At 38.8% G+C, this 26,091-nt stretch overlaps 1 protein-coding gene across 5 annotated transcripts in view; it reads right to left on the reverse strand.

Moving 5' to 3' along the window:
- Window positions 1–1,850: 1,850 nt before the first annotated feature.
- Window positions 1,851–26,091, reverse strand: part of gbf1 (golgi brefeldin A resistant guanine nucleotide exchange factor 1) — a 194,582-nt gene continuing 170,341 nt past the window's right edge. The window contains exons 10-42 of one of the 5 annotated variants that reach the window (XM_079636157.1): window positions 25,190–25,225; window positions 23,351–23,495; window positions 22,852–23,069; window positions 22,602–22,770; window positions 21,742–21,953; window positions 20,521–20,619; window positions 20,241–20,435; window positions 19,435–19,627; window positions 19,167–19,307; window positions 18,951–19,039; window positions 18,646–18,848; window positions 17,837–17,960; window positions 17,014–17,139; window positions 14,641–14,723; window positions 13,461–13,697; window positions 13,199–13,292; window positions 12,925–13,101; window positions 12,316–12,380; window positions 11,523–11,640; window positions 11,321–11,392; window positions 11,124–11,218; window positions 10,876–11,029; window positions 10,478–10,703; window positions 10,211–10,359; window positions 9,824–10,073; window positions 8,134–8,336; window positions 7,037–7,187; window positions 6,711–6,841; window positions 6,491–6,592; window positions 6,259–6,372; window positions 4,446–4,623; window positions 4,190–4,360; window positions 3,503–3,874 (exon numbers count right to left, since the gene is read on the reverse strand). In XM_079636157.1, the coding sequence (XP_079492283.1) occupies window positions 3,642–3,874; window positions 4,190–4,360; window positions 4,446–4,623; window positions 6,259–6,372; window positions 6,491–6,592; window positions 6,711–6,841; window positions 7,037–7,187; window positions 8,134–8,336; window positions 9,824–10,073; window positions 10,211–10,359; window positions 10,478–10,703; window positions 10,876–11,029; window positions 11,124–11,218; window positions 11,321–11,392; window positions 11,523–11,640; window positions 12,316–12,380; window positions 12,925–13,101; window positions 13,199–13,292; window positions 13,461–13,697; window positions 14,641–14,723; window positions 17,014–17,139; window positions 17,837–17,960; window positions 18,646–18,848; window positions 18,951–19,039; window positions 19,167–19,307; window positions 19,435–19,627; window positions 20,241–20,435; window positions 20,521–20,619; window positions 21,742–21,953; window positions 22,602–22,770; window positions 22,852–23,069; window positions 23,351–23,495; window positions 25,190–25,225 (4,953 nt within the window). In that variant the 3' untranslated portion in view covers window positions 3,503–3,641. Of the gene's footprint in view, window positions 3,875–4,189; window positions 4,361–4,445; window positions 4,624–6,258; window positions 6,373–6,490; window positions 6,593–6,710; window positions 6,842–7,036; window positions 7,188–8,133; window positions 8,337–9,823; window positions 10,074–10,210; window positions 10,360–10,477; window positions 10,704–10,875; window positions 11,030–11,123; window positions 11,219–11,320; window positions 11,393–11,522; window positions 11,641–12,315; window positions 12,381–12,924; window positions 13,102–13,198; window positions 13,293–13,460; window positions 13,698–14,640; window positions 14,724–17,013; window positions 17,140–17,836; window positions 17,961–18,645; window positions 18,849–18,950; window positions 19,040–19,166; window positions 19,308–19,434; window positions 19,628–20,240; window positions 20,436–20,520; window positions 20,620–21,741; window positions 22,014–22,601; window positions 22,771–22,851; window positions 23,070–23,350; window positions 23,496–25,189; window positions 25,226–26,091 lie in introns of all 5 variants that reach the window. The other 4 variants (XM_079636156.1, XM_079636155.1, XM_079636154.1 and 1 more) reach the window with 4 other exon arrangements.

Here is a 26,091-nt window from a genome sequence, read left to right on the forward strand (position 1 = left end):
CTCGCACACGGACAGTGGGATCCGGGTTATTAACAGATCAGTTTTTGTAAGGGTATGTTTACCACTGAAAATCGTTTCATGTCTAGCATTATAGAAACATTTAACAGTAGCCAACGTTACTATCGGTCTTTGTCAGGTGACGTCACACTCGCGATACACGAAGTGCATTATGGGCGTAACCGCCATTTGTAAGGTATCGATGCTGGGGTATTCTGATGTTGGAGAATTGTGTTTTTCATTCTTTTTTCAAACTAAAACATCCTTAACATGACATTATCATCATCATCAATACAGTAAACATATCTTTGCTATTACTACTGTGTCCTTCGGTGGGAATGTAAATAAATCCTGTACACAGCCGTTTATGAAATGTCCGTGGGCTTTAAGAGATTTATAGTTTTTAAATTGTTCACTGGTATATGCGCTTATACCATAAACAAGATAGTTGACAATGTCCAAGTATGAGGATGAGGAAAACAATTCGCGATCAGCACTCCAACTCACTGCAGTCAGCTCATATATGGATCTATGTTCTGAATGGATGACAATTTCTCCAAATAACGGTACCTGCCATATTTATCGAGTTTATTGCGGTACGACATTTTCTCCGTTTTCTTGTGCTTCTCCAGTTTTGCGAGTTATTTACTTGTTTTCTCTACTATTGTAATCTCTTCAATGCTCACAGTCAGTAGCGATACCTCAAAAATGGCGGCGCGGTGACGTCACACACAACAAACCCACGTGTCTGACAAAGACCGATAGCAAGCGACAGCTTACCTGTACGCGACGCCGTTAGCTTCGGTGGATTAGGTGGAACTGACAGCCAGTTTTCCGCCTCCTTTTGGCCTAAAACATTGTGTTCGTTGTCATCCAGTTTGAAATGTTGACTACAAACACGTTGGTTTTTCAGATTTTTTCATTGCAGTGTTCTCTGGATCCTTCACTGGGGTGGAAAATGAATAATTCACGCCTGCTAAACGATTACTCTTTGATTCTTGCACCTTGGAACAATACACGTTGACTACATACTAAAAGTTTGCTAAAAAGTATTTCTTACTAAAGAAACGCGGTATGGACCACTTGCACTGAGCTTCGTGACGCACTTCCGTTTTGAAATAGTACAACTAATTTATTTCCGGTTATGTATATTTTCAATGTGTTTAGGCCAGCACACACAAGCCATTTGTTTTTTCAGTCAAATTAATTTATAAAGGTAAACTCAACCGGTATGAAATATGATCAGTAAGAGAAAACACAGATAAGGTAATAAGACGAGGACTGGACTGCTGCAGGTTATGGAGAAATATATTGATTTATTATTCAGAATGCACAGCTGGAAAGAAAATATATATATAGGAACATTTAAGCAGGTTCAAGATAATTCATGTTAACGTAGAGAACATGATTCATTGTTTTAATCAATTGACAGCCATAAAACATAATAATCTGCATTCTCATCTATGTAGGTGCGCTGAACGCTGTTACCAGAAACTCCAGAGTTGTAATAAGTAGAAAGCGGACGTAGTTGTAGTCCATTTGACTCTGGTAAGTGTATTCATTGCAGATTGGTGGAAGTGGCCTTTGACACAACATGCCCATGCATTATGGGTTGAAGTTTCCACACCTATTTGGCAAAGGGAAAGCCTTTTTTCTTCTCTGCTTTCTCTCTAATCATGTACATTATCACCGATTTCAAAAAATGTTTTGCCTTTCTACCATATAGGCAGCGAAGCTTTTATTGAAAGTGTCACTTTAAGTAAATGACTGGGTCTCAGCTTGTTAAAAGACTTAAATTAAAAGAAAGCAATGAAATATAATTGACATGTAAGAGGAACACAGTAACACATGATTAGGATATTTACCATATATTTATTACATTGTAAAAAGTACATTAACTTTTATTCATATATACAGATTATTTTCATTGAGTTACCTGTTGACTACAGAATTAGTTCCTGATGTATCTAAGAATGCAGTACAACAAGTGCACATACAAAAGAAAAGAAAATGTCCATCTGTCCACAGCCACCTCTTAGGTTTGTGTTGGTTTCATTGATCTGCAGTCACTGAAGTACAGCAGTGACAATCTAACATTAAATGACAGTACAATTCCTTAAAGCACCTACAGTTTCTGTACTGATCCAAACACACATGCTGAGAGGAGAAACCACGAGTCTCAGGTCATACACTGATCTCTAGATGAACTTGAGCTTGGCTGATGCGAGCGGAGGTGCGGGTCTGAGAACGATTATATTTTTATATTAGTGAATTTAACAGCTCTCTTCTGGCATCAACTTTTTATGAAGCATTCATTAATTCATACAAAACTAAAAGTGGTTGCTAAACTTCCAGAGCCGAGAACACCACAATAAAGGGATATGGTTGATAGAAAGAACGTATATTTGAAAGAACTGATCCAATGTCATCGTGATCATGGCCAGGAGAAATTCTCGAAAGGGAAACTTTTAAAGAGCAGAAGTGCCACAGCGATACAGCATTAACCTGAGCAACAAAACTCTCTCTTTAAGACAACATGCGAATAAAATATACCCTTCAAAATAAAATAAAACCTGACATTCAGAGTTCACCTGGTTCATTTAGTTGAAAACATTAGTGACGTGTCTGGAATGTTGTAGAGGTGCACGATAAAGGATTATTATGTGGCGTCATCAAAACAAGTCTAGTGGGAATAAGCCATATTTTATTGTTATCAACCAAAATAACTTTTGTAGACTTAAAGGGACAGTTCATCCAAAAATGTACATTCTGTCATTTACTCACCCTCATGTCAAATCAAATCTGTATGACTTCATTTCTTCTGTGAAAAAAATATATATTTTGAAAAATACAATGGAAAGTCAACATTCTTCTACAGAAGAAAGGAAGTCACACAGGTTTGGAATGACACGAGGGTGAGTAAATTATGACAGAATGTTCATTTTTGGGGTGAATTAACCCTTTCATTTCCCCACTAAGGAACCATGTATGGCAAACAATAAGTGGCTACTTCTCTGTGACGGTGTTCTCTGGACCAATGTACAGCAAAGCAATGTAATTAAAGTGTGAAAGCCACAATAAGAAACAATATGAATTGTCAAAATAAATTAAGTTTTCTTCATCATACTGTACAGGTTCAATTAGCTTGAGCGGTGTAGTTATTATGGTATCATTAGCTGGACCCAGTGTGCGATACCTCTACCTATCAGCCATTCTGTCATCACTGACTAAATCTCACGAGTAACAACTCAGCACTAGTACATTAAAACCTGCTCTGACAGGTGCAGCTAACCTACCAGACCCCCCTGACTGAAATGAATGTAGTCTCATCAGTAATGAACTGTCCTCCATGGCGGCACCTTCCTTTTTTGAATAAATATGATCCTCTATGTAACATCTCTTACTGAAGGACATTCGAGTCCGAGCAGTTTGCTTTGATGTTTGAAACGAAGAGAGGCAACCATGCGTGTCAATGTCCTCTCATGCACTCTTATTCCAGGTCCTGCTGTTACATAATTGAATAGTGTGGGCTACAGATGTGGAGAGTGTTTGCCTGCAGGAGAACAGTGAAATCAGATGCTTCCTCCACTGTGTTTCTCCTTCAAACGCCGCGGCACTCTGTCGGCTTCCGCTTGACGGGCGGGTCAGTCAGCGGAGGGGCGGGGGAGCAGGGGCACAGGTGAGGTAGCCTCTATGAGAGCCGGGTTCAGAATGATTGGCAGGGACATCGGGGGAACGCCCACTTGCAGCGGAGAGGCGAGGGGCTGCAGGATGAGTGGAGACTGGCCGAGAGGGGGCGGGGACACTGGAGGACTCATCTTTGTTGGAGTGGGCATCGGAGGTGTTGAGGGAGGAACAGGAGATGATCGATCTGTTCCTGCACACAGAAAAAGGACAAGTTGTGCTTGGAAAATTATCCACATTTTGATCAAGATTAAAAAAGAAAAGAAATTTATGCTTTTATTCAGCAAGGATGCATTAAATTGCAAAAATCAATATTAACAAAAGACATTTATATTTAAAATATATACTGATCTTTTGAACTTTCTATCCATTAAAGTATCATAAATGCATTACAGTTTCAATCCAAGTTCAATCCAAAAATACAGTAAAAACCGTAATATTGTAAATAAATAAAAGATCACAATTTAAAATAACTTTTCTACTTCAGCATGTAACCAATAACGCTTACGATCCCCGTTGGCACTAGGTGTCGGCATATCCCGAGGCGACGAGGGTCTGCTGGGAATATTCGGCTCTGCAGGGGCAACTGGCACTGGTGAGGGGACTGGCACAGGGGGAGAGGCTGGAGTAACAGCAACGGGCTGTGGGACGGCCTCCACAGGAACATTGCACACTGGTTCTGTACAAAAACCAAAAGGTATCAGTTAACGTGTTATGTGGTCGAACTCCATTAAATGGTAAATGGATATTTGAGTGATCATTGCCTGGGATGACAGCCTGTTTGAAGAGCTCCTCCTTTAGCCGGGGCAGGAAACAGTCAATTCTCTCCCAGGTTATTTCCCACAGGTCAGAGTAGCCTGTACGAGAGTCTGCACTGTGAAAGATCCCGGCTGTGTCCATCACCAACAGCATGTTCTTCAGAGACTCCGGGATCGCCTCCAGCTGTGCACCAAAGTCACACACACTCATCAGCGATCAGGATTTAAGAACTTTTCTGCTGTCTTGCTGTCTTATCTTAAATCTTGTACACCTGAACTAGAGGTGGGCGATATAGCAAAAATAACATACCACATTTGTTTCAGGCAGGATCACAATCCACGATCGTATCTCAATTATTTTTTATTTAGGTTTTTAAGATTATTTTGCAAGTTACTGAGCAGTACAGCCAAACTATGTTCCTTACTTTAAATATTTAGCCGTACAAGATAACAAAAAATAGGGTAATGACGCAAATTACTAACAATAGGACAAATACAATATAAGAAAGATATAAATGAAATAAACTGCTTTAATTTTTTTCAGCTACAGTAGGTCTTTAGCAATTTACGCACAAAAAAAATTTGCAAAATCAAATAAATATAAAACACTGCATAGTCTTCACTGTATGAATTAAATATACATTGCTTCTTATTAAAGCTACAAAAGTTCTTCAGTCAAGAATAGTGATTGATTTTCTCTATGTCTTGTGTTGTTTGTTTAACATTAAAGGTGCTGTAAGCAATCTCTGAAATAAAGCTGTTGAAAGTGTAACGGACCAGGAACCACAACACACGTGTAGCCAATCAGCAGTAGGGGGTATACACTCATGATGGGGGAGGAGAGAGAGAGAACAAGAGGGAGATTTGAAGAAAGACTGTAGCAAGAGAGATGGCTGAGAGACATTACAACAGAAGGATTATGATTTTGCTGTTTCACAGAAGCAAGATATGCTGTTGTTGAATGTTAGCTTTAGTTACAGGACTGTTTGCTTTTATACATTTGCTTTTATATACTCTTGTGTACAGTGTTCTATTTTGTTTATCCTTGTTTTTTGTGCGCCATCTTTGCTTTATTTTTTGCAAAACGTTATATTGCTTTGCTTCAGCTATGATAAAGAGACATCCACTCTTGCATTGCGTGTTTTATGCATTTTGAGGGTGGAGCAATGAAGAGAGGAGTGTGTTTGTTTGGGTTGATTTCAAATATCAACAGTGTTTCTCAGAAATCACTTACTGCACCTTTAGGACACAGACAGCAGCAGGAATATTAGGCTGCTGTAACTTTAAGACAGACAATGCACAGATCCAATACATTGATGCATATTTTTACTTCGTTAAAACAACCGATTGTGTTTCTGAACCTTGTGTGTATTTGAAAGTTTAAGCACAGTAAGATACGAAAGATAACTTAGTTCAGTACTCACACACTGGCTTTCTGTGCATGCTTTGGATATGTGCACTCAGAAAAATCAGAACAGAACAGCATGCGTGTAAAATCGCTTGAACTGCGAAGGCTTTAAAATGCATGCAAATAAACTTCCGTGATGACAATGAAATGCAATGTCACATGAGCGTTACCACAATAGAGATAAAAAACAGGCTTTGAACTGCATAGGATAGAATTCATACTGTAGAACGATATTACCCATATCTCTGTAAAGGCAGATTGTGGAGACATACATCTAATATCATCAATATCAGACACCCTTAACCCGAACAAGGAATCATTCACACAAACACAGACATTATCTATAAAAAAAAGAAGAAGAATTTGAAAAATGTCAGGACAGGTGATTCTTATGCTCATCTGAGATCTCACCAGAAGGTCGCTGGAGCCAGCATGCATGTACTTGTCCATGAAGTCTAGAATGGTGAGCCAGAGGGCAGCAAAAGTGGGCAGAGAGAGCAGAGGAGAGAGATGCTGCAGGAACACCTGAGGAGACCAAAAACACATATCAAAATCACTTCAAGAAATGAAAATCAGCATAATCACCTTTCAATTCATTCAGGTTTAAGTTAGGATTAATGAGCAAAGAAATCCTAGGCCAGACCTTAGAAAGCAGTGTGCAGGCCCTCATCCTGGTCTCTTCCATGCCGCCCACATCAGCTGGACTGATGTTGGCCAGGAGTTTTGTCAGCAGAGGAAACAGGACCTGAATAAAGGCAGACATCACCATCAGTTCTCAGTTCTTTTTATTAAAGGAATTGTTTTCCAAAAATGAAAATGCATGTTAAACTCCTCAACTACAGATCCAAACAGAGCTAGTTCACCTTGTTGAAGCAGGACTCCCACTCCACCGCGTCCAGAGTTTGTAGATCGTGTACAAGAAGTGCTCTCTGTAGGTAGGTGAGAGCTTGCATGCGGACTTGCCTCCGTGCATCACAGCACAACCAAGCCATACCTACAAGTCCAAAATGCATACGTTATAGCACATCTCTGAACATCCAGTTTCTTTTATACATTCAATAATATTACATCAGATATTACAAGTGAGAGTGTTTACTTATTTTACAACATCACCGAAATATTTTAAGCATACGTATGAATATTTGATTGACACTGAGGCTTGCAAATATGCTGTTGGCTAGTCTCTGACCTTGAAGGAGTGGACACCAGCAGCTGGACCACAGTGTTTGAGAGTCCGCCTCGATCTTTCTGCCAGCATCCTCAAGATGGCGCTGTTCCTCTGCCCAAGAGCTGTAGATTCCGGCTGCTCGCGTGTGCAGTGTATGCATCAGGTCTAACAACTATATGGACAAACAGGCTGATTTAATAATCACTAAACAATCAGGGAATATCTGGTCTATTAAATTAATATTTGCTTTCCTTACAGACTCACAATCATCTTATTAATGGGGACAAATAAAATGGATTGTTATACTGACATATGGCAGGTAAACAAGTGGAAAAAAATGACAACATGATATTGTTTTTGATGTGCACCATTCAGGTTATGAAGATGGGGAAAGCATGCTACCCTGGGTAAATAGCACAAATAAATGTCTGGGTCATAATTCCATGCAAATATGAAGACAAAAAACAAACTACATTTTTGTTAAAAATTAAATAAATAAATATATTATGTAACTTTTTAAAAATAATAATTAAGAGCCTTTTTACTATCAATGTTTAATAATTAAAAAAACAAACTGTCATTACTATGAAAATCTTTATAAATAAAAAATGAACAGTAGTACAACAAATGCTATTATGATAATTGGATTTTACAAAAGTACTTTATAGATTAAAATAATTCACAATATTTCATGTAAATAATATAAAATATGCTTTAAGTTCACTAAGCAAAATATGGAAATATAGAATAAATAATACAGTAATAGTAAAAGTACAGTGTATATACTTAATGTTTTTAAATTTACTAATGCAATGTGCACTTATTGTAAATTATTATTATTTAACTTTCTAATTAAAGCTGTGCTTAGCATTTTAATTTTTGTGGTATCAAAACTTGCAAAATTGTACTTGTATTAGTATTGACAACTTAATTTTTTTATATTGAAAAAGCTCTAAATCAGAAATGAGGTCAGAAACTAAACAACCCTGAAAGCAAAGCATAAATATTTATAAGTTTCAAATGTGAAATAATCACATGCCCGTCCCTCACCAAACAGATCTGCAAACATGATGATGATGGACAGATTTAGGAATTAGGGAAAGGGCTGTTGTACTTACGTCCAGACTAACCTGAAAAGACACCGTGTGGTAACTGGCCGGCACGCCCTCATCTTCTTCATCGTCGCTATGGGAACGGGCAGGCCGCTGACTGGACGGTTTGGCTCTCCGCGATGCGCCATCCTTCTCGCGTGGCTTCTTTCGGAGCCGGCTGGATTTGGAGTCGTATTTGTGGCTCTTTTTCTTGTCGTGGGTGCGGTACCCTGCGGAGGGCGTGGAAACAATCAACAGAGTGACTAACAAGGGAAATCGAATTATGCTTTCAAGCGCGCGCCGCCCCATTCTCACGTCAGTCTATAATGACTGCAAACAAAGCTATGAGAATGAATCACAGGAGCTATTTTCTAGCGAGCTTTTCTCCCATCTTCACACCCTTTTATTCGCTGGTTAGAAGAACCTGTCTCAGACATCTCAGTCAATTTTGGGATTGCATCGAAAATATTGTTTCTCCAATGAAAAGAGAATAAAGCAGACCATATCATTATCACATTGCTTTGCCTATTAGATGTTCAAAACTTAAAAACTTTGATCTGCCGGCCTCAAAGTGAGCATGTAAGCCCCTGATGACAGCAGGTATCTTCCCAAATAAACAAGAGGCCTCTAGTTCATGAAAAGAACATGCTGATTGGCAGAGCTATAAAGTGCTGAATGAGTCTTGACTAAGCCTACTGTAGATCACAGACCACCCCGGATAGAGGAACTGAGAGGCAGAGTGAAGGATAAATGGAGAGGGCACACAAGACAGTTGAATTGCCCCCGAGTTAAATGACTCACCAGAGGAGCACAGCTCAAGATACAGCACTAAAGAGATTACAGGCACTGACACATCCAATTACAAAGCCACGGAAGTGAAGCAGACATTCTAATCCCTCAAGGAGTCAAACTTCCAAGATGTTTGAATAAAATGCCCTCCAAAAGGTTTGTTTGGAATGAAACCAATCCTAAAATAAAATGTAAATTGTATCGTGGCAACATTGAATATTTTGTTATTGAGGCAGCATGCAAACTAGAGCAATGGCTATGTGTCATGTGGTTGTGTAAGGATGAGACAAGATCATTCGTTTGTTTTACACAACAAGGGCAGGTTTCAGTGTTGAAGATCACACGGCATATTCAATAATGAAAGCATGCAATAAATGCCCGTTTTACATCGCAAACAAGCATTTTTACCCTTTGAAAGGGCAATTACTTCTAACCTTATTAAATCAATGTTTGTCATCTTTTGTCAAATTCTTACATTTCATAAACTGAATGTAAATGTTTGATGCAGTTCAGACGTGGCATACATGCATTTACACTGGACTTACAATTTCATAAATAATGCTATGAGATTCACTTTCTAAACATTACATTTCAAATATAAAAATATGAAATATAACTAGTGAGTGAGTCTTTAAATCATTCTTTCAAAAAAAATTCATTAAAAATGGCTGATTCATTAAGGAATTAAGCAAGGAACTGTTTTTATGAATGGGTCATTGAATTATTCACTCAATCCATTTGTTCAAAAACACATTTCACAAACATGGACATATATTGGAAAAACTGATCAAATCATATGTTATTCAACAAAAGTACTCAAACTGGGACTTTTGCTACCATATCTTGAATTTTGGGGGATGTTTATTGATTTAGGTGGCAACCCCATTAATTTCCGATCCTGGTTCTTTGCTGTATAAGAAATACGTACCTCCATTAAGGCTAGCCTCCACAAACACTCGTATGGCTTTAACACAAAGCTCAAAGTTTTCTGGAGTGACGTGGGCAGCATCGCGGACGATGAAGGACAGCGAATCCACGCACTTGATGAGGGACTTGGTGTCATGGAGACCCACGTCCTGCCCGAGAGTTAAACTGTACTGGTTAATGAGAGGATGGGTCAGGGGCTTTGAAGTTGGGATCACTGTGGCCTTAGATCCATCCAAGTCATCTCTACCAACCTGCCCAAAACAGAAAGAAGTTATATAAGGGGACACGTCTATTCAAAGCAACATTCCTAATTATGATACATTGACATTAGTGATGGTGGATTTGTCTCAAATAGGCTTCCTGTCTAGGGTATGGAGTGAAAACTCACCACTAGCCAGCCCACATCCACATCGGTAGCTGAACGGGGTATTCTGGATTTGCCATGCTCTGTGTAAACCTCAGAGTCAGACGTGTATCCCCGGTCAAGACTAACTTCACTCTGATGATATGAGCTCAGTTCACTATCGGACTGAGCACCTGGAACAAAAGGATTACACAAGATAAGCCATCTGGAAACGGACTTCACTCCACTCTCGACTGTGTCTTGAGGTATGTTAACAGATAAAATGGTTGAAAAAGTGGGAATGACTATCACCTGTGTCATTGTCTGGGTTGGTGCTGGTGACCTGCATGGCAGCAGGAGGTTTGACCCCAGCCCCGATGCACTCCAGAAGGGAAAAGAGTGTGTACCAGTCATCAGTGCAGTGGATGTTTGCAGCATTGGTTTTAAGCAGCTCATGCAAGCCGTATGCCACCTCTCGACTGACTCTGGACAGGACATGAGGCTTCATCATCAACAGCAAGCGAAGAGAGAGGAGAACCTATCCAGAGAGAGGGAGGAAACTGCTTAGGGTCTAATTCAGCTGGCCTTTTTTTTTACGCTTTAATACTCTGTAACACTTGTCATTAACATGTAATCTACTTTTCTGTTCTGGTCTGTTAATCAGTGTTGTAACACAGCTAACACAACGACAGTTTGTGCTTTGTGTGTACCTGTGAGCCAATGTCCTCTCTGCGTAATAAGCGTATAGCAAGTCTGAGCAATCCCACCACAGATCTCTCAACCAGGAAGCAGCTCTCATTAGCATGGACGCATAACTGGTACAGGTGATCCCGTACCGTTTGCCATACACATGATACTCTGTCCCTGCAAACACAGTCATCTCTCTATAAAAACCACCATATCTTTTTCAACTAGCAATTCTCAATGCGATAAAGCAGCATGATCATACATGCAGTACCTGTTTTCAAGAATAATACGTAGCAGCATTTCCAGACAAAAGGCAGCATCTTCTTCATCATACGTTTCCTCATCAGGGGTCACCGAGATGAGAGCCTGGAAACATTAAAAGTTACATAATGAGTAAGAACAAACAGTAAGAAGCATACCAAAGAAAATGGTTTCTGTATACACCCAGTCTGTAAATGTGGACCTCACCTTCATGAGCTCCTGTAAAGACTCTAACTGCAGAAACTTGCTCTCTGTAATCAGCTTCTCTGGGTCACAGTGCTGACATGAATGGAGAAGAAATGTGAGAAAATTCTTTGATTCACGTGTAATGGCATTTTATACATGGAGCAATGAGTCAGATTGACCTTCTCCCACAATGTCTTTTGTAAGCAAAATGTGTTGGCTGTACCTTTATGCAGAGCAGGGCAGCTTGTTTGGCCTCCTGGTTCTCAGTGGAGGGGCCTCTGAGCCCCGACTGTTCACTCAATGTTAACCAACTCACAAAACTCAATACAGCGGACTCACCCCTGACAGAAGTACAGTGGTAGAAAGGAATAGATTAAATTATTGTTGACAAACAAACACTTCCAAGATCTTAACGCACCTCAAAAGGGACTTTTTTAGATTTACATTAAAAAACAAATCGAGTTGAAAATGACAAATGACTGAGTTGTTTAAATTTGGACTTTTGAGCAGGATTTAAAATTCCTAATCGAGGGTTAAAAATTATAACCGATTCCAATCACTGCAGCATCATGGTAGGAACAGGTCTGGTCAAAAGATACTGTAATAAAAACATGCAATACAGATAATATACATCTTTACATTTATTTTGAATGTTTTAGTCCTTGCGTGGTCAAATGTGCATATAAAAAGTGTTCAAATAAACAGTTTTAATTATAAATGTCATATTTCACTAAACAAATGCGTTTTCAACAGCATGCCTGATAACTTAAAATACTCTAAAGTTCCAAAAAGTGCATTTATTACAGCATTAGAAGCCAGAGTTACAATAAGTAATAACTAATAATAATTATGTAATAACTAAAATTAACAAACAATACATTATATAATGTAACATCAGAAAAACAGATCATTAGAGCCATAGCACTGCCTAAAGTCAATCACTAAAAGCAGCTTTTTTCAACCTGGAAGTGTGTATAATAAAAATGAAAAATCTAAATATGATCTATATAACATACCTGTTTGATGGTGTCTCTTCACGCTGTAAGGAAATCTTCTCATTAGGGTCTAGAAAGTCTTCAACCTTTTAACAAGAATGAAATATTTTGTCAAATTTACATTAATTCATTTAAAGGATTAGTTCACTTTTAAAATGAAAATTCTGTCATCATATACTCACCCTTAAGTTGTTTCAAACCTGTATGAATTTCTTTCCTCTGCTGAACACAAAGGAAGATATTTAGAAGAATGTCGGTAACCAGACAGTTTTTGGTTCCCAATGACTGCCATAGTATATTTTTTTCCTACTATGGCAGTCATTGGGAACCAAAAACTGTCTGGTTACTGACATTCTTCTAAATATCTTCCTTTGTGTTCAGCAGAGGAAAGAAATTCATACAGGTTTGAAACAACTTAAGGGTGAGTATATGATGACAGAATTTTCATTTTAAAAGTGAACTAATCCTTTAACAAATCTATACAGATCTTCCTTTGTGACAGTAGGTGGCACTATTGCCTGATCTAATAAATATCTAGGAGCAATGTGCTTGCTATATGCAGTTGGTTTCTTCAAAGCACTAAGTGTTTGTTAGGGGTTTTCAAGTGATACGTTGACACTCCCGTCTTACCTCAACCATGGACTTGGGTAAGAGCTCAGCCCTGAAAAGCTGCAACATTGAGTCCATGATGTTCTTCCATCCTTCTCGTAAAATGTCACCATGATTATGGGCCAGGCTGAACACAGTCTTGGCAGCGACTTGAGCCTTCCTGTTACTGCCAAATACAGTGGGCAGGTTCTCTACAGACTAAAGGCACACAAATCCCAATCAGATCTTTTCCCTCATGACCTAAAGCTGCTGCAGGAATCTGAATGCATCTGGTCAGGGGTGCTTCATGTCTTACCTCAGAGCTGAGAGTAGTAAACTTGCAGAGCGAAATGATTAAGTTATCAAAGACGTCACTGAAGCCGTAGTGTGCGGAGATCATGGCACATTTCCTGAAAGGATAAAGGAGAGAGGCATCATAATCAAAATCTTAATTTTTGGCAGAAACACAAGTCTGACAATCACTAAATACACAAACTATTTAGCAATGAGTGCTCTAAAACATTTGATTGATTCAAAGGCTGTGTCCGATACCCGTCTACCAATTCTGCGGGTCTTACCTGAACCCAGTGATGGCCTTCTGAATGATAGTGTCATCCAGGCTCTTGTCAAAAACATAGGAAAGGGCGGCAATAGTCGGTCCCCAGGTCATAGTGAAGAGGTCGCGGTCGTAACTGCTGCCAGGCACATGCAGGAAAATCCCTTCAGAAGAGGCTCCTCTGTGCAGCAGAACACTCCACACATAGTTCTCCTTCACCAGCCCCGTCTGCTCGTCGGGCATCACAATCTCCTCGTTCCTGCAGGACCACATACGTTTATCTCAGCTTATCCCATCTGAGCCATTGTATACATCATTAGCAAGAGCTATTATATCCACACACTTAAAGACCAGAGACATGAGGTTTATAACAGAGATAATAAACATCAGAGCTCAACAATGACCTTTTCAGCTATTTAGCGGTTTCGATTTGTACTTGTTTATGTATGCATATATACACATACATACATGCATAACATATTTACACACACACTACCATTCAAAAAGTTACATCGTTAAAAAGAAAGCTGTCCTTTTAAACCTTCTATTCATCAAAGTATCCCGAAAAGAAAAAAAAATATTGTTTACACAAATTAAGTAGCACACCTGTTTTAAACTGAAAATAATGTTTCTTGAGCATCAAAATATAAGCCCTGAAAGTAAGTAGCAGCAAATGATTTATTATTATTATTGGAAATTATACAGCTATAATGTTGCAGCTATAAATTCAAACTGATAAATACACTTTTGCTGGCAAACAATGGCATAGCTTAGTATCATTTGCAATGCGTCTAAGACTAATAAAAGTCATTCTCATAATGTCAACAATCTCATATACAGAACTGTATGTCAGCCAGACTGATAAATTTACCTTAGTGTCAACTTTAAATCAGAATTTGCATCAGCAAAATGTAATACATCACAGAAAATAAAATGTTTAAGTTTGTGAGCCATTTATCCATTACCAACAAATGTAAGATATAGTGACTGGATATAAATAGCCTGATATAACAAGTGACTGTTGTGTCCAGAGGACCAAAACTCTGAGTAAGTGGGCCATCCTTAATTTTGAATGTGGTTTTATTACAAGTTACCAATGAAAACATATTTTGTAAACGTTTCACCATTTTATATATTTTATAATATGATATTAAAACTGTTCAACAAGTAAAAGGTAATGAAAACTATACATAAGCACTAACTTGATGGCATTGTAGATGTCTTCCAGCATGTCTTGATCAAAGTCATTTCCTCCATTCACACCTTTGAGATTCTTCTTGAATTGCTAGACAAATAAAATAAAACAAACAGGAGGAGGAAACTGATTAAAATGCCTTCATTCCATCCAATTACAGCGACATCCTCCAACTATCACCTTTCAAATCCAATAATTGGTCTCGGTTTATTACTGCTGGTGTCACTTAATAGGTGTTAGTGTTAAGCAGGCTGGTCTAAGGCCAACCTCAGCTCAAATAAACACAGACGTCCGCTGCTGAGTGATGGCGTTAGGCCACTGTTTTACTGCATACTTTCTTAATGGCAGGTAAAGCAAGGGAAACCTGAGCTCTCCCCTGAGAGAGAGAGATGAACAGAAGGAGAAATAAACAGAGGAGTAAACAGAGGGACGGAGGGTCTTTCCAGGACTTCATTTTCCATGGCTGGAGAGTAGACGCACACGCGCTAGCTGACACAGAGACAAGACAGCTGGACACGCCGCCTGCCAAAAGCCCAGTCCTGCCTCGTCTCCTGCTGCTCGACTTTCACTCCTCGGCCGTTTATCCCCCCTGTGCTCAGGCTGAATACCTGCTGATTACCATTCCCACTGCTCCCCGTATTCCTATACATTAGCAGGAAGGTTCGTGTGATCATCCGTTTAATTGGATCTGGTGCTAATGCATGGAAAACTCAAGGTTTCCGTGGTTGTTGAAGTAAAGATGCAGCCAAGTATCTTAGGGTGAATCTTATGAAAACATGACCGGGGCACATTTCCCACCAAAATCAGAAGAAATAAAATGTGCAATAAAGAAAGCCTATGTTTTACTCCAATTTTTAGGACCATGAAAACGTTCTGTACGTAGGTATATCAATACCTACAATGCTACAAATATCCTGCGATAAAAATACACACACAAATATACACACTACTGTTTAAAAGTTTGGGGCCAGACATTATTTTTTTTTAATTAATACTTTTACTAGGCAATGAATGACAAGTAAAATTAGTCAAAAGTGACGGTAAAGACATTTATAATAGAATTTAAAGATTTCTGTTAATACAATAAATGTTCTATATAACTTTCTTTTTAATCATTTATAAAAAAAGGATTAGAATGATTGCTGCAGGATCATGTGACACTGAAGACTGAAGTAATGATGCTAAAAGTTCAGCTTTGTAATCATATTTCACATTAATATTAGTGTCTTTAATGTATGTCTGATCAAATAAATGTAGCTTAAGTGAGCCTTCTTTCAAAAACAAAGAAATCTTACCGATCCCAAACTTTTAAATAGATTTTCTGAATTTTCAGATTTATTTTGCATTATGGTAATGACAATGGGATTTACAACAATGAGAGCAGTTGTTTTTTGCATTATGGTAATAATGGGATTTTTTAATCCCTTTAATGAGACCGTAATTGATAATTTTTTTTCTTTTGATTTTGGGACTTGCTTACTGTACCTCTGGTTAAGTGTTTAAAATGAGGATTTCAGTTTTGGTAGAGCATGACAGATTAAACGTGGGTAAGAGTGATATACAGTACGACAACAAAAAGCAAACATTTTTAATTCATGCTTCACCTTTAGATACATTCAAGAGTTATTTCTTCAAATGATGCAAGTAAAGTCATTAATTATTTCCCCGTCAGCATTTAAAAAAAAAAATATTTCACAAAATTTTCATGGCCCCCAGAATATTTTGTTGTATGAACATCTGAATATGCAAAATATCAAAAGAAAGGAGTCTCTGAAAAAAACTTTATATTCTAGCTTGATGTATTCTTTTTTTATCAACATAAAAAGCGACATTTAATTCGGAAATATTAGGCAGTTTTGATTTATATGATGTTTCATGTTGATGATTGTGTTATTTTACATATGCATTTGCTTATATATGCTACCGCTTGTTTCTGCCTCTTCTTAGTCTGTGTTTTGATCAGAAGATTCAGGACTCTTTTAGAATATGTGTATTAGCGCTCCCTACCTTATAACAGTGAAAACACGGAAAGCCAAAAATGTCCGTCAATGGCGGAGAAAGAGTTAATAATCTGTACATGTGTGACTGCTGTGGCTGACATCTTTGTATTTCAATGACCCCAAAGCCCCACTAAATTGAGGCCAGTTGTTTGAAGCACATAAAAGTGAGGCATGGCTGCATAACAGTAATCTGCATGTGTGGCAAATCTAGACAGATGGTTTTATAACACACTTACACGCATAACAACTAATGCACTTATCTTATACTGTTAAGTCAAAGAGCTGAAACTGATCTCTCAGATAGAGATTGCGTGTGTGGTCCTGAACATGTGAATGACTTCTGGATATTCCCATTGGTAACAGGAACATGTGTCGCTCACCTCCAGCGTCATGGGGATGTTCTGCTTTCGAACGTTATGGTTGTGCTGATCGGTGTTTAGCATGATGACGGCATAAGCCAGGGCGAAGCCAGCGTCGTTTGTCAGGAAGGGATTACCGTTCACTTTCTGCACACAAGAGAACAAGGCCATTCAATTGACTGAGAAAAGCATCGTCAAATCATCTAATATGTACACTCATCTTTACAGGCACGTTTTGAAGGATCATTCACCACAAGAAAAAATATAAAAGGGCACAGTAATTCTTCCGGGATCTCCTGCCAGTGTAAATGTCAGACACTGACTCCATTCCCGTTTCGATACATTGCTGCATCGGGGAGGGCACAACCCCCATGTCTATGTGGCAAAATCACATGAGCTCATTCGTAGTGATTGAGAATGGTGACTAAGAAAAGAAATTACTACGAATACTTTCCAGGTGACACACAGAGAGCTGCCTTTAACATGCACGTAAGTGAGCGTGTTCGAAATGTTCTCGGATCGCCTGAGCTGCTTGCTGCAGGGCAGATGGATGTGTCTCACTTCTCAGTGCAACATTTTCCTCTTCCCCGATTACCTGCGTGACTAATGACCCCGTCCTTGATCCCGAGTGAACTGCTGTTCCACTGTCCCTAATTACCTGATGATGGGGCCAGTTGGTGGCCAGGATTGCCTTGGAGTGTGGTAATGGAAGAACTGTAAGAATGCTTGTGTCTGTGACTGCAGCGATCTACAGCCTATTTAAAGAATATATATATACATATGTGTGTGCGTGTAAATATATTCATGTCAGTCCGTGCTTGTGTGTGTGTGGCAGCTGACTTACATGCCAGTTGTCAGTGAAGGTTTCCAAGAGCCGATGAATGACAGGCGCTTCGCCAGGAAGACGGAATGCCTCCAGATACAAGCGGAGCGCCTCGTCTATGCGCAGGCCCTGGAAGCCGAACGTGCTGAGGAAGAGATAGAGATGGCCTTAAAATAACTTCTAAGGTATAATTATCTCAACCTCCATACTGAGTCACTTTGAGCCTGATAGTAATCATTAGTGAGATGAAGATCTAAAGCTAGAAGACCACATCGGATTTCCAGGCGTTAAGACTTGATAACATGAGCGTTTGAAAAACAAGATCTTGGTGTCGATGAACGTTAACAGAACAACCAACTCAACTTCTTGAGTTAAGACCCTATCAACTCTCTTTAAGACACCAATAACTTTTACCTAGAACCATGAAAACACTTTCATGTTAAGTATGCATACTTTCACCTAGTTTTTTACTCCATTTCCCATAGTCATTCTATACTTTATTACAGTACTCTAATACTTTCCTTAGTAAGATTTTTTTGTGTTGCTGTAAGAAATTAATACTTTTTTTTAATCAAGGATGCATTAAATTGGTCAGAAGTAACAGTAAAGACATTTACATAAATCTGTTCATAATATAAAGCGATCATGTCTCTTCAGAAGACTTGGATTAAACGGCTTGATTCATATGGATTACTTTTAAGATGATAGTTGATACTTTTGATAGTTTTCATAAAATTCAACTAATAACATCCCCAACCGATGTTTTGAGTTGGCAATATGCAGCTAGCCTAACCCTTGCACCAAAAATGTGCTAAAAAGAAAAGGTTTACTTGACAAAACTGTCCAGCAGGTCAGTGTTCCTGCGGTCGCTGATAAACTCTCCGATCATCTTCTTGTCCAGGCGGGGGTTATCTCTCAGCCACTGGGCCACCTCATTATCGTCCATGGGGCTGCTGAGCAGGCCTTTCTCCTGCAGGATCTGAATGCCCTTCTTGGGCTTCTGATTAAATTGTTCTGTACCCGTGATCAGAAGCTTTGAAGCACACAAAAAGAAAATGTCATCAAAGTGCAAATTCGAAGGTTTTAATATTCACAAACACAAAGAGCAAAGAACTGCAGATGAAAGTATGGTCACCTTCTTCTTGTTCTTGATCTCCAAAAGTTCCTGAGAATTTGGAAGACAGCTGGTGAAACGCTGAGGCTTCTTCAAGCTTTTCTTCTCCGCTGGATTAAGACAAATCAGATTACACTAAATTTGATTACTCTAAATCATCAAATGTTTACTGTTAATCAAGGAGTATTTGGTCTAAGTTGTTTGTTGTATTTAATAGGCAAAACATCAGTTAAATACCTGTGTCCGTCTCCTCCTGGTCCTGTCTGCCAAATCTCATCTTCTCTGCCATTAGATGACCGCTGGTGGGAGGACAGGCAGCCCTCGTCTCTGACACCACACCATTCTGCCCATTAGAACCTGGTACAGATTTACCAGCCTCTGTAAGTAGCAAACAAAAGAAGATTTTGCCTTTATGAGAAACAATTAAGCTCCTTCATTAACTGTAGTTTACTTAGTTCACTACAGCACAGTTAGTGCCCATCCTGGGACTCTTGATTCTGCCCACCTATTGTTGAATCTGTGATTGTATTGACTGAACCGTCTCCTTCTACTGTTGATGATTCTGATTGGTCCAGCTGTGAAGCACTGTTCAGCACTTTGGCCTGACAATGAGCCTCTGTGCTGTCAATCACTGTCAGCAGGGCTTCAAGTGAGAGGAGATGCGTAGTGTAGAGCTGCCCAGACACTGGAAAGGCATTCTGCAAACATAACACAACATATGATAAACTTCATAATTATTAATGTGAGAAACTTTCAGGAATTTATATTAGAGGTGAAACATCACCTGTAAAAAAAAACAAAAAAAAACAGTGTAGTGCATTTTGCAGAAGAATGTGGTTTAATGCTAAAAAGGCTTAAAAGTTTTTTTGGAAACCAAAAATTGTCAACCCAATAATCAATTGATTGGTTAAAATATCATTATCTGCCTCAAAATGGTATCACTGTTTAACCACTCATAAGAATATAGCTATAATCTGTGACCACAGAACCATAATACATACTGAATCATGAAAAAATTAACTGTTACTTTGCTAACTTCCAGAAGAAAAAAATCATAATTAAAAACGTTTTTTGTCTATTCAGAATTGTGGGAGAATTGTGATCTTTTAAACAAAACAAAAATTGTGATTCTCAATTTATCCAGTATCATCCAACTCTAGTAGCTTGTGAAATATTCATTTAAGGGTGACAAAATACATGTTTGCATATCTAGAGGCACCAAATAGTACCCAAGCACTGTTTTCAAACTTTAGATCCATTTCTTTCCCATACGTTCCTGCTAGAGGGATCTCTAGAGTTGGAGTGGCTCACCTTAGAGAGCAGTTTGGTGAGGTCCTCAAACAGGTTGGAGCTGTAAAAGTCACAGTCATAATTTATATAGAGCTCTGTGACAAAGCTGGGAATTCTCCAGATCTGTACAATGGCCTCCAGTGCCATCTCCTTCATCTCATATGGCATTTTAGGGTTCTCCGAGGTAATGATGTCCATTAGCTTCTTCAGGTACATCTGTGGAGGCATATAAAGAGTGACGCCCTGCATCTGAGATGGCATACATCTCACACCACAGAAAGATCATCATTCAGTCACATACCTCAAGCTGGAACTTGAGATGTTCTCGCATGCTTTCAAAGAGAAGAAAGCACACACGTATGGAGGCGGCATACAGATTCATTCGGTCAACACTTAACAACTAGAAAGAGACACATACATAGAACATTTAGTACAGCTGAAAATATCGGAAGAGCTTGTCGTTCTAAACCCCACTTTTAAACCCAGGTAAAGGAACGTTTCACACTTGTAATTAAAAAGCACTGTGCTTTACCAACAGTTACTCCAGAGCAAGGGAAGCTCTGCTTACCTGTGGTACCTGTGTCCAAACGAGTACAGTGTGAAACGGTGTTAGAATGTAATGGCTAGATGCTTAGAAATATACAGCAAATCATGTGTTGTATAAACAGTAGGCTATGTTTCAGAGTTGGAGGGAGAAAATATAGAAGCTTGTTTTCGCCACAGAATAAAACATTTTAAAAGATAATTGTCTTTTTTTATCTCACAATTGCGAGTTAACAGAATTGCGAGATATAGACACAATTGCGTTATAAGGTCAGAATTGTGAGTTTATTTCTCGCAATTGTGAGTTTAATATTGCAATTGCGAGTTTATATCTCACAATTCTGACATCTTTTCTCAGAATTGTGAGATATAAACTTGCAATTGCAAGCTATAAAGTCCAATTCTAAGAAGAAAAAAAGACTGACTTTTTTCCTCAGAATTGCTCATTTATATCAGGTATTTCTGACTTAACTCGCAATTGTGACTTTATATCACCCAATTCTTAGATCGCAATTACTTCTTTTTCTTTTCTTTTTCTGTGGTGGAAGCAAGCTTCCATAGAAAAATGTCAAATGGTGACAAACATATCAATTAAACAAATCATTTAATTTTTACTTTTGTAGTGCTAAAAGTCCATTCAGTATAAAATTGACAGTACAATCAGCAATATAAAATATAAGGATGTGCAATGTTAGAGCCTTTCTGTAAATGGGTCGCATGCTGTGTTCGACAAATCAATGCCAAAGACACCACAAACATGCAAATAAGAACGTTAATCCAGGGTTTTGGAATGTACAGTGTGAAACGACAGCTTATGAATACCCAGGATTCATTGTCAAAAGAGTAAATTGTGAGCAATGTAAAACGTGAAGCAAGAAAACCCAGGATTCCATTTACCCAGGATTTAGAATGATCCATGGTTAACTATTTAAAGTGTAAAAAGCCCTAGAGAAATCCATAGAGAAGAACAAAGTTTTACCTGGACGAGGTGTCTACAGAGCTCATCTTTGACCAGACAGAGCAAGGACTGGTAGGGGGCGATGTGTGCGGCTTCCAGGGCCACGTTCAACAGCTGGAGGCCCATGTGCATCATCACATCGGAGTTATGGCGGTCATGTGGGTTGGTGAGAGAGATGAGGAACCGGAAGAGCTCTCTCAGACACGGGAGACCATACGGGATTAAAGCAGCACCTGGACAAACACAATGGGACTCCAATCGCACTTCAGGAAGCTTGAGTGTAAAGGCTAGGGCTGGGGGAACAAAATTATTTCACATATGAATCGCGATTCTATCTTCTGCCGATACGCATTGCTTCACAAATTTAAAAAATCGATATTCTAAAGTGTTTACCAGTTTTATATTTGCTAAAGTTTAAATTTTTTGTATCAAGGAATAAATACATTTTGTTTATGTACTAAGTAGTTTTTAGTACTAATTTATCTCAGGGCTGCCTAGCTTTATTTACAGAAGACTGCCAGTCATGTTTATAATGCTTTATATTTTTTCTAGCTTTAAAGAAATCTACATGACGTGACTTGAGAGCCAAATTGGAGAGGAGGTGCAAACATATCCAAAACGCTACAAGAAGATGCTTTCGTATCTGTATTTTTCTCACCTTTGTCATTTTCGTTGTGTTTATTTTGTTATTGAAAAGACAGCCCACAGCACATATTAAAATTAATCTAAACACTTATCTCAGTAGCATGGACGACATTGGGATGTGGGCAAACAGTTCTTTTTACCTCCAAATAAAAAAACGGGGAAAAAAAACTTCACTGCGAGGCGCGAGTATATCAGGGTCTTACAATACTGAATTTTGGGAACACTATTTCTCTTACCCTCTCTCTGGGTGGACTGCGTGAAGCGCACGCCTCTGGGGTTCACGTAGTCCATGTCGTGAACCGATGCCGAATCAGACTGGTCAGCCAGCAAGTCTCTGTCTTCCAGGACTTCAGGAATGGACTCCACTGAGGCTGACTGGGCACGCTCCACTTCCCTGCCGTCATACTGATGACACCACACACCATACCGTACCATCAAGCTCAGAACACATGTACTTGGATAGTTTATTGATGGTTTGAGGGTTACCTGTGATTCTAGTCTGCCTGGCTCTGCGGAGGGTGTCATGGGAGTGGTGGCCGTTGAGCTGCTCTGCTCCAGGTCTGTGAGATCTTCCTTTGAGGTGGTTTTAGAGCCGCCGTCTAAGCCACTGTCAGTGGTAGGGCTGGAGATGGAGGAAGCTGCACTGTCTGAACCAGGAAGAATAGAAGAGCTTCCACTGTGCTGCTCTATGAAGGGAACTCCACCTGAAATATACAGGAGGATAGAGTGATCGCACATGCTTTCCTTAACATCAAAGTTGTGACCTAATGGTTAGAGAGTCAGACTGGTAATCCAAAGGGGTTCGATTCTCAATTTCATGACCCTTAAACATTTTGAATCTAATTGGCTTGAAAAAAAAAAATTAATTACAGCTTCAAGCCATTTTAAAGCAAATGCATTAATATTTATACTTTATAGATTATCAAATGCAATTTAAAGACAAATTAAGCTACATTGCTCAGCTCACTTTAACATGTGGGTATACCTGAAAGGTTGTTGGTGAGGGTACTGGACTGGGCTGGATCCATCTGTCCTGAGGGACTGCGCACCATGTGACGAGGGGGGCGGGGAGAACGCTTCTGTTTCTTCCACTTGGACGACTCGCTTATTCCCCCGGCTCTCATCTTCAGCTTCAAAACAAACATTGACTTGTTAAATCAAGCCAAATGCTGCAGATCACCGCACAAAAAACAACGCAGGAGGAAAAGACAGAAAAAAATTCTCATGATACCTCAAATTATCATTAAAAAATGGCAACACGCCAACAGATGCATAAACACTCATATCCAGGCATGTCCTTTTTGTAGAAAACCTTTTGGGTTTGTTTGTATGTATGCTGAGATGATTGTTTATCGGTATATACATTCACAAAGACCAAAGTCAGCAATATTCATCCCATTTACTTGATTCTTAAATTGTATTATCTGTATAGGGATGCTTGGGAAGTGATAGAAATGCAACTATCCTTGTTCCAGTTACTTAACTGCATTACAATTTATTTTATCATTTTTTAAGCAATAATATAGCAAAACAATTTATTTTATCATTTTTGAAGCAATAATATAGCAAAACAACAGAGTGATGAGGTTCTAGAATTTTTTTTTTTTTTTTTTAACCTGAATTTGACTTTACAGTAACCCAACTTCCACGATCCAAGTAACACAAGTGATTTCAACTGAGCGCAGAAAAAGGGTTTTATAGTAACAAACTAGAACGTTTGCGATAGTAATGGCGGTTGAAAATAGGGATTGTCAGCATTCTGTAGCACTGCATCTTCAACTAAATGTCACCATGGTGAACAGAAGTACCATTTTGTGTTATTTGCCTACAGGGTCTTTATCCAGACTTTTCTTTTCTTTCTTTTTTCCATTTCCATTATTTTGAATTGGTAGCAAGCAGATGTCAAAAGTTTAAAATCCCACAATCTTTTATCTTAAACATTTTTCGCCCAGTGTTTTACTTAATCTTCCCAACCTGGCAACCATGCGCACATCTGTACTGCAAAAATAAATGATAAAACAAGGGGGACTGAAACCATGCAAGTTGGAGTTTAACGATCTCTATTACCATATTTTGCTTAAACTAAAGTGTAATACAGCCTGTTTGTGTTCCTTCACAAGGCCGTTTGTGCTATTTGTGTCTAAATAATAATAGTGAACTGAACTGTGATAAATCCAAACACGAATCTTTGTGATTGTGGTTGCGGAATAAATGCACTTACACGGTATGGGGAGTCTGACTATTACGCCGCTTTCAGTGCAGAATGGGAGTGGGCAGGCACTTAAAAGTTTCCTCACCAGTCACGATTCTCTGATTGATGAGTTCTTTGCAGAATCATGGGTAATAAAACGATTATTTAAAAATAAGTTGACAATGCACTGATGGCTTCAAAAAAAGCATAACATCAAATAACAACCAGCTCACAGTTGGGCTGTCTATAAAATATATTGTTATAGTATGAAACTATTTGAATGGTGCAGAAAGCAGTGTCATAGTATTTTTTAGCAGTGTGTTTCATACACGTTGGCAGAAGAATGCAGTGGTTCTAGAACCATCAAAGGAACCAAACTTCTAGAAAATAACCATTTAGAACGGCAGTTCTAGGTGTATTAATTGCATCAAAATGTATCAGTGTAACCAGCTAATACTCGTCTCAGCTGGTTCTACTGCCTTTAACATCCTTCCAAAAAAACAAACTGTATTCAATGAATTATAACATTAAACCTGGAGGTGTAACACTGTCAAAATACTATCATAGGTTAAATACATGGGGGTTGTACAAGGTTAAAGTGAGTCTGATCGGTGATGATCTCTTCTTCCTTACCTGCACTCGTTTGTTTTTCCATAAGATATTGTAAGCCTCAGGAGAGAAGGGGCAGGCCCCGGGATTAGTGATGGACATGTCTCAAGCTCAGAGAGACACACATGACATGGGAGCACATATACAACTACATGCATGGGGTATACATGTGAGAAACCAACACGCATACCAGGACAACATCCATGCACACACTCACACTCATTATCAGTAACTCAACAACACACACCCATTCAACGACAGTAACCCAATGCATCTCTGAGAGGAAACGGGGGGAGTAGCACCTCAGCATACATTACAAATAAACGTGTTACTTGGGGAGACTAACCAAGGATAAAGATAATGGGTGCAATGAACAGATAAGAGACACACAGAGCATGCAAAATGGCAGTCAAATAGGATTTCTGGTCTTTAAAGAATTGACAAAAAAGACCCATTCGAATGAATATACATTCAAATATAGAAAGTAACATTCAAATGAAACTATGGAACCAAAATGAAAATATGAAAATAAAAGTCCTGATGTGGTTTCACCTCAGCTCAACTCATTTGCATAAAGTATAAAGCTAGACCTAAACTATGTTACATTGTTTACCCATGACTGTTCATCTAATACTCTGCCTTTAGACTGAGACATCTCTTTCACACACTTGATTGAAGTTTTATTCACAAACCCGATTATTTCCATATTTACAATACACGAGATTCATTATTAACAGGATTGGCTAAGAATGGATGGATGTTTTGGGTTTAGCACAAGTTAAGCTCTGCACAATGTTAATTATCACAGACAATCATTTAGATCAAATCATATAAGTTTTACTGCATGTAATAGACTTATAATGGATGTTTATTTAGCAAAGAACTGCTCGTGAATAAATGTTGCGCATAGATTCAAAAGTATAAAC

This window comes from Phoxinus phoxinus (assembly GCF_949152265.1).
Source record: "Phoxinus phoxinus genome assembly, chromosome: 14".
NCBI classification, from domain to species: domain Eukaryota; kingdom Metazoa; phylum Chordata; class Actinopteri; order Cypriniformes; family Leuciscidae; genus Phoxinus; species Phoxinus phoxinus.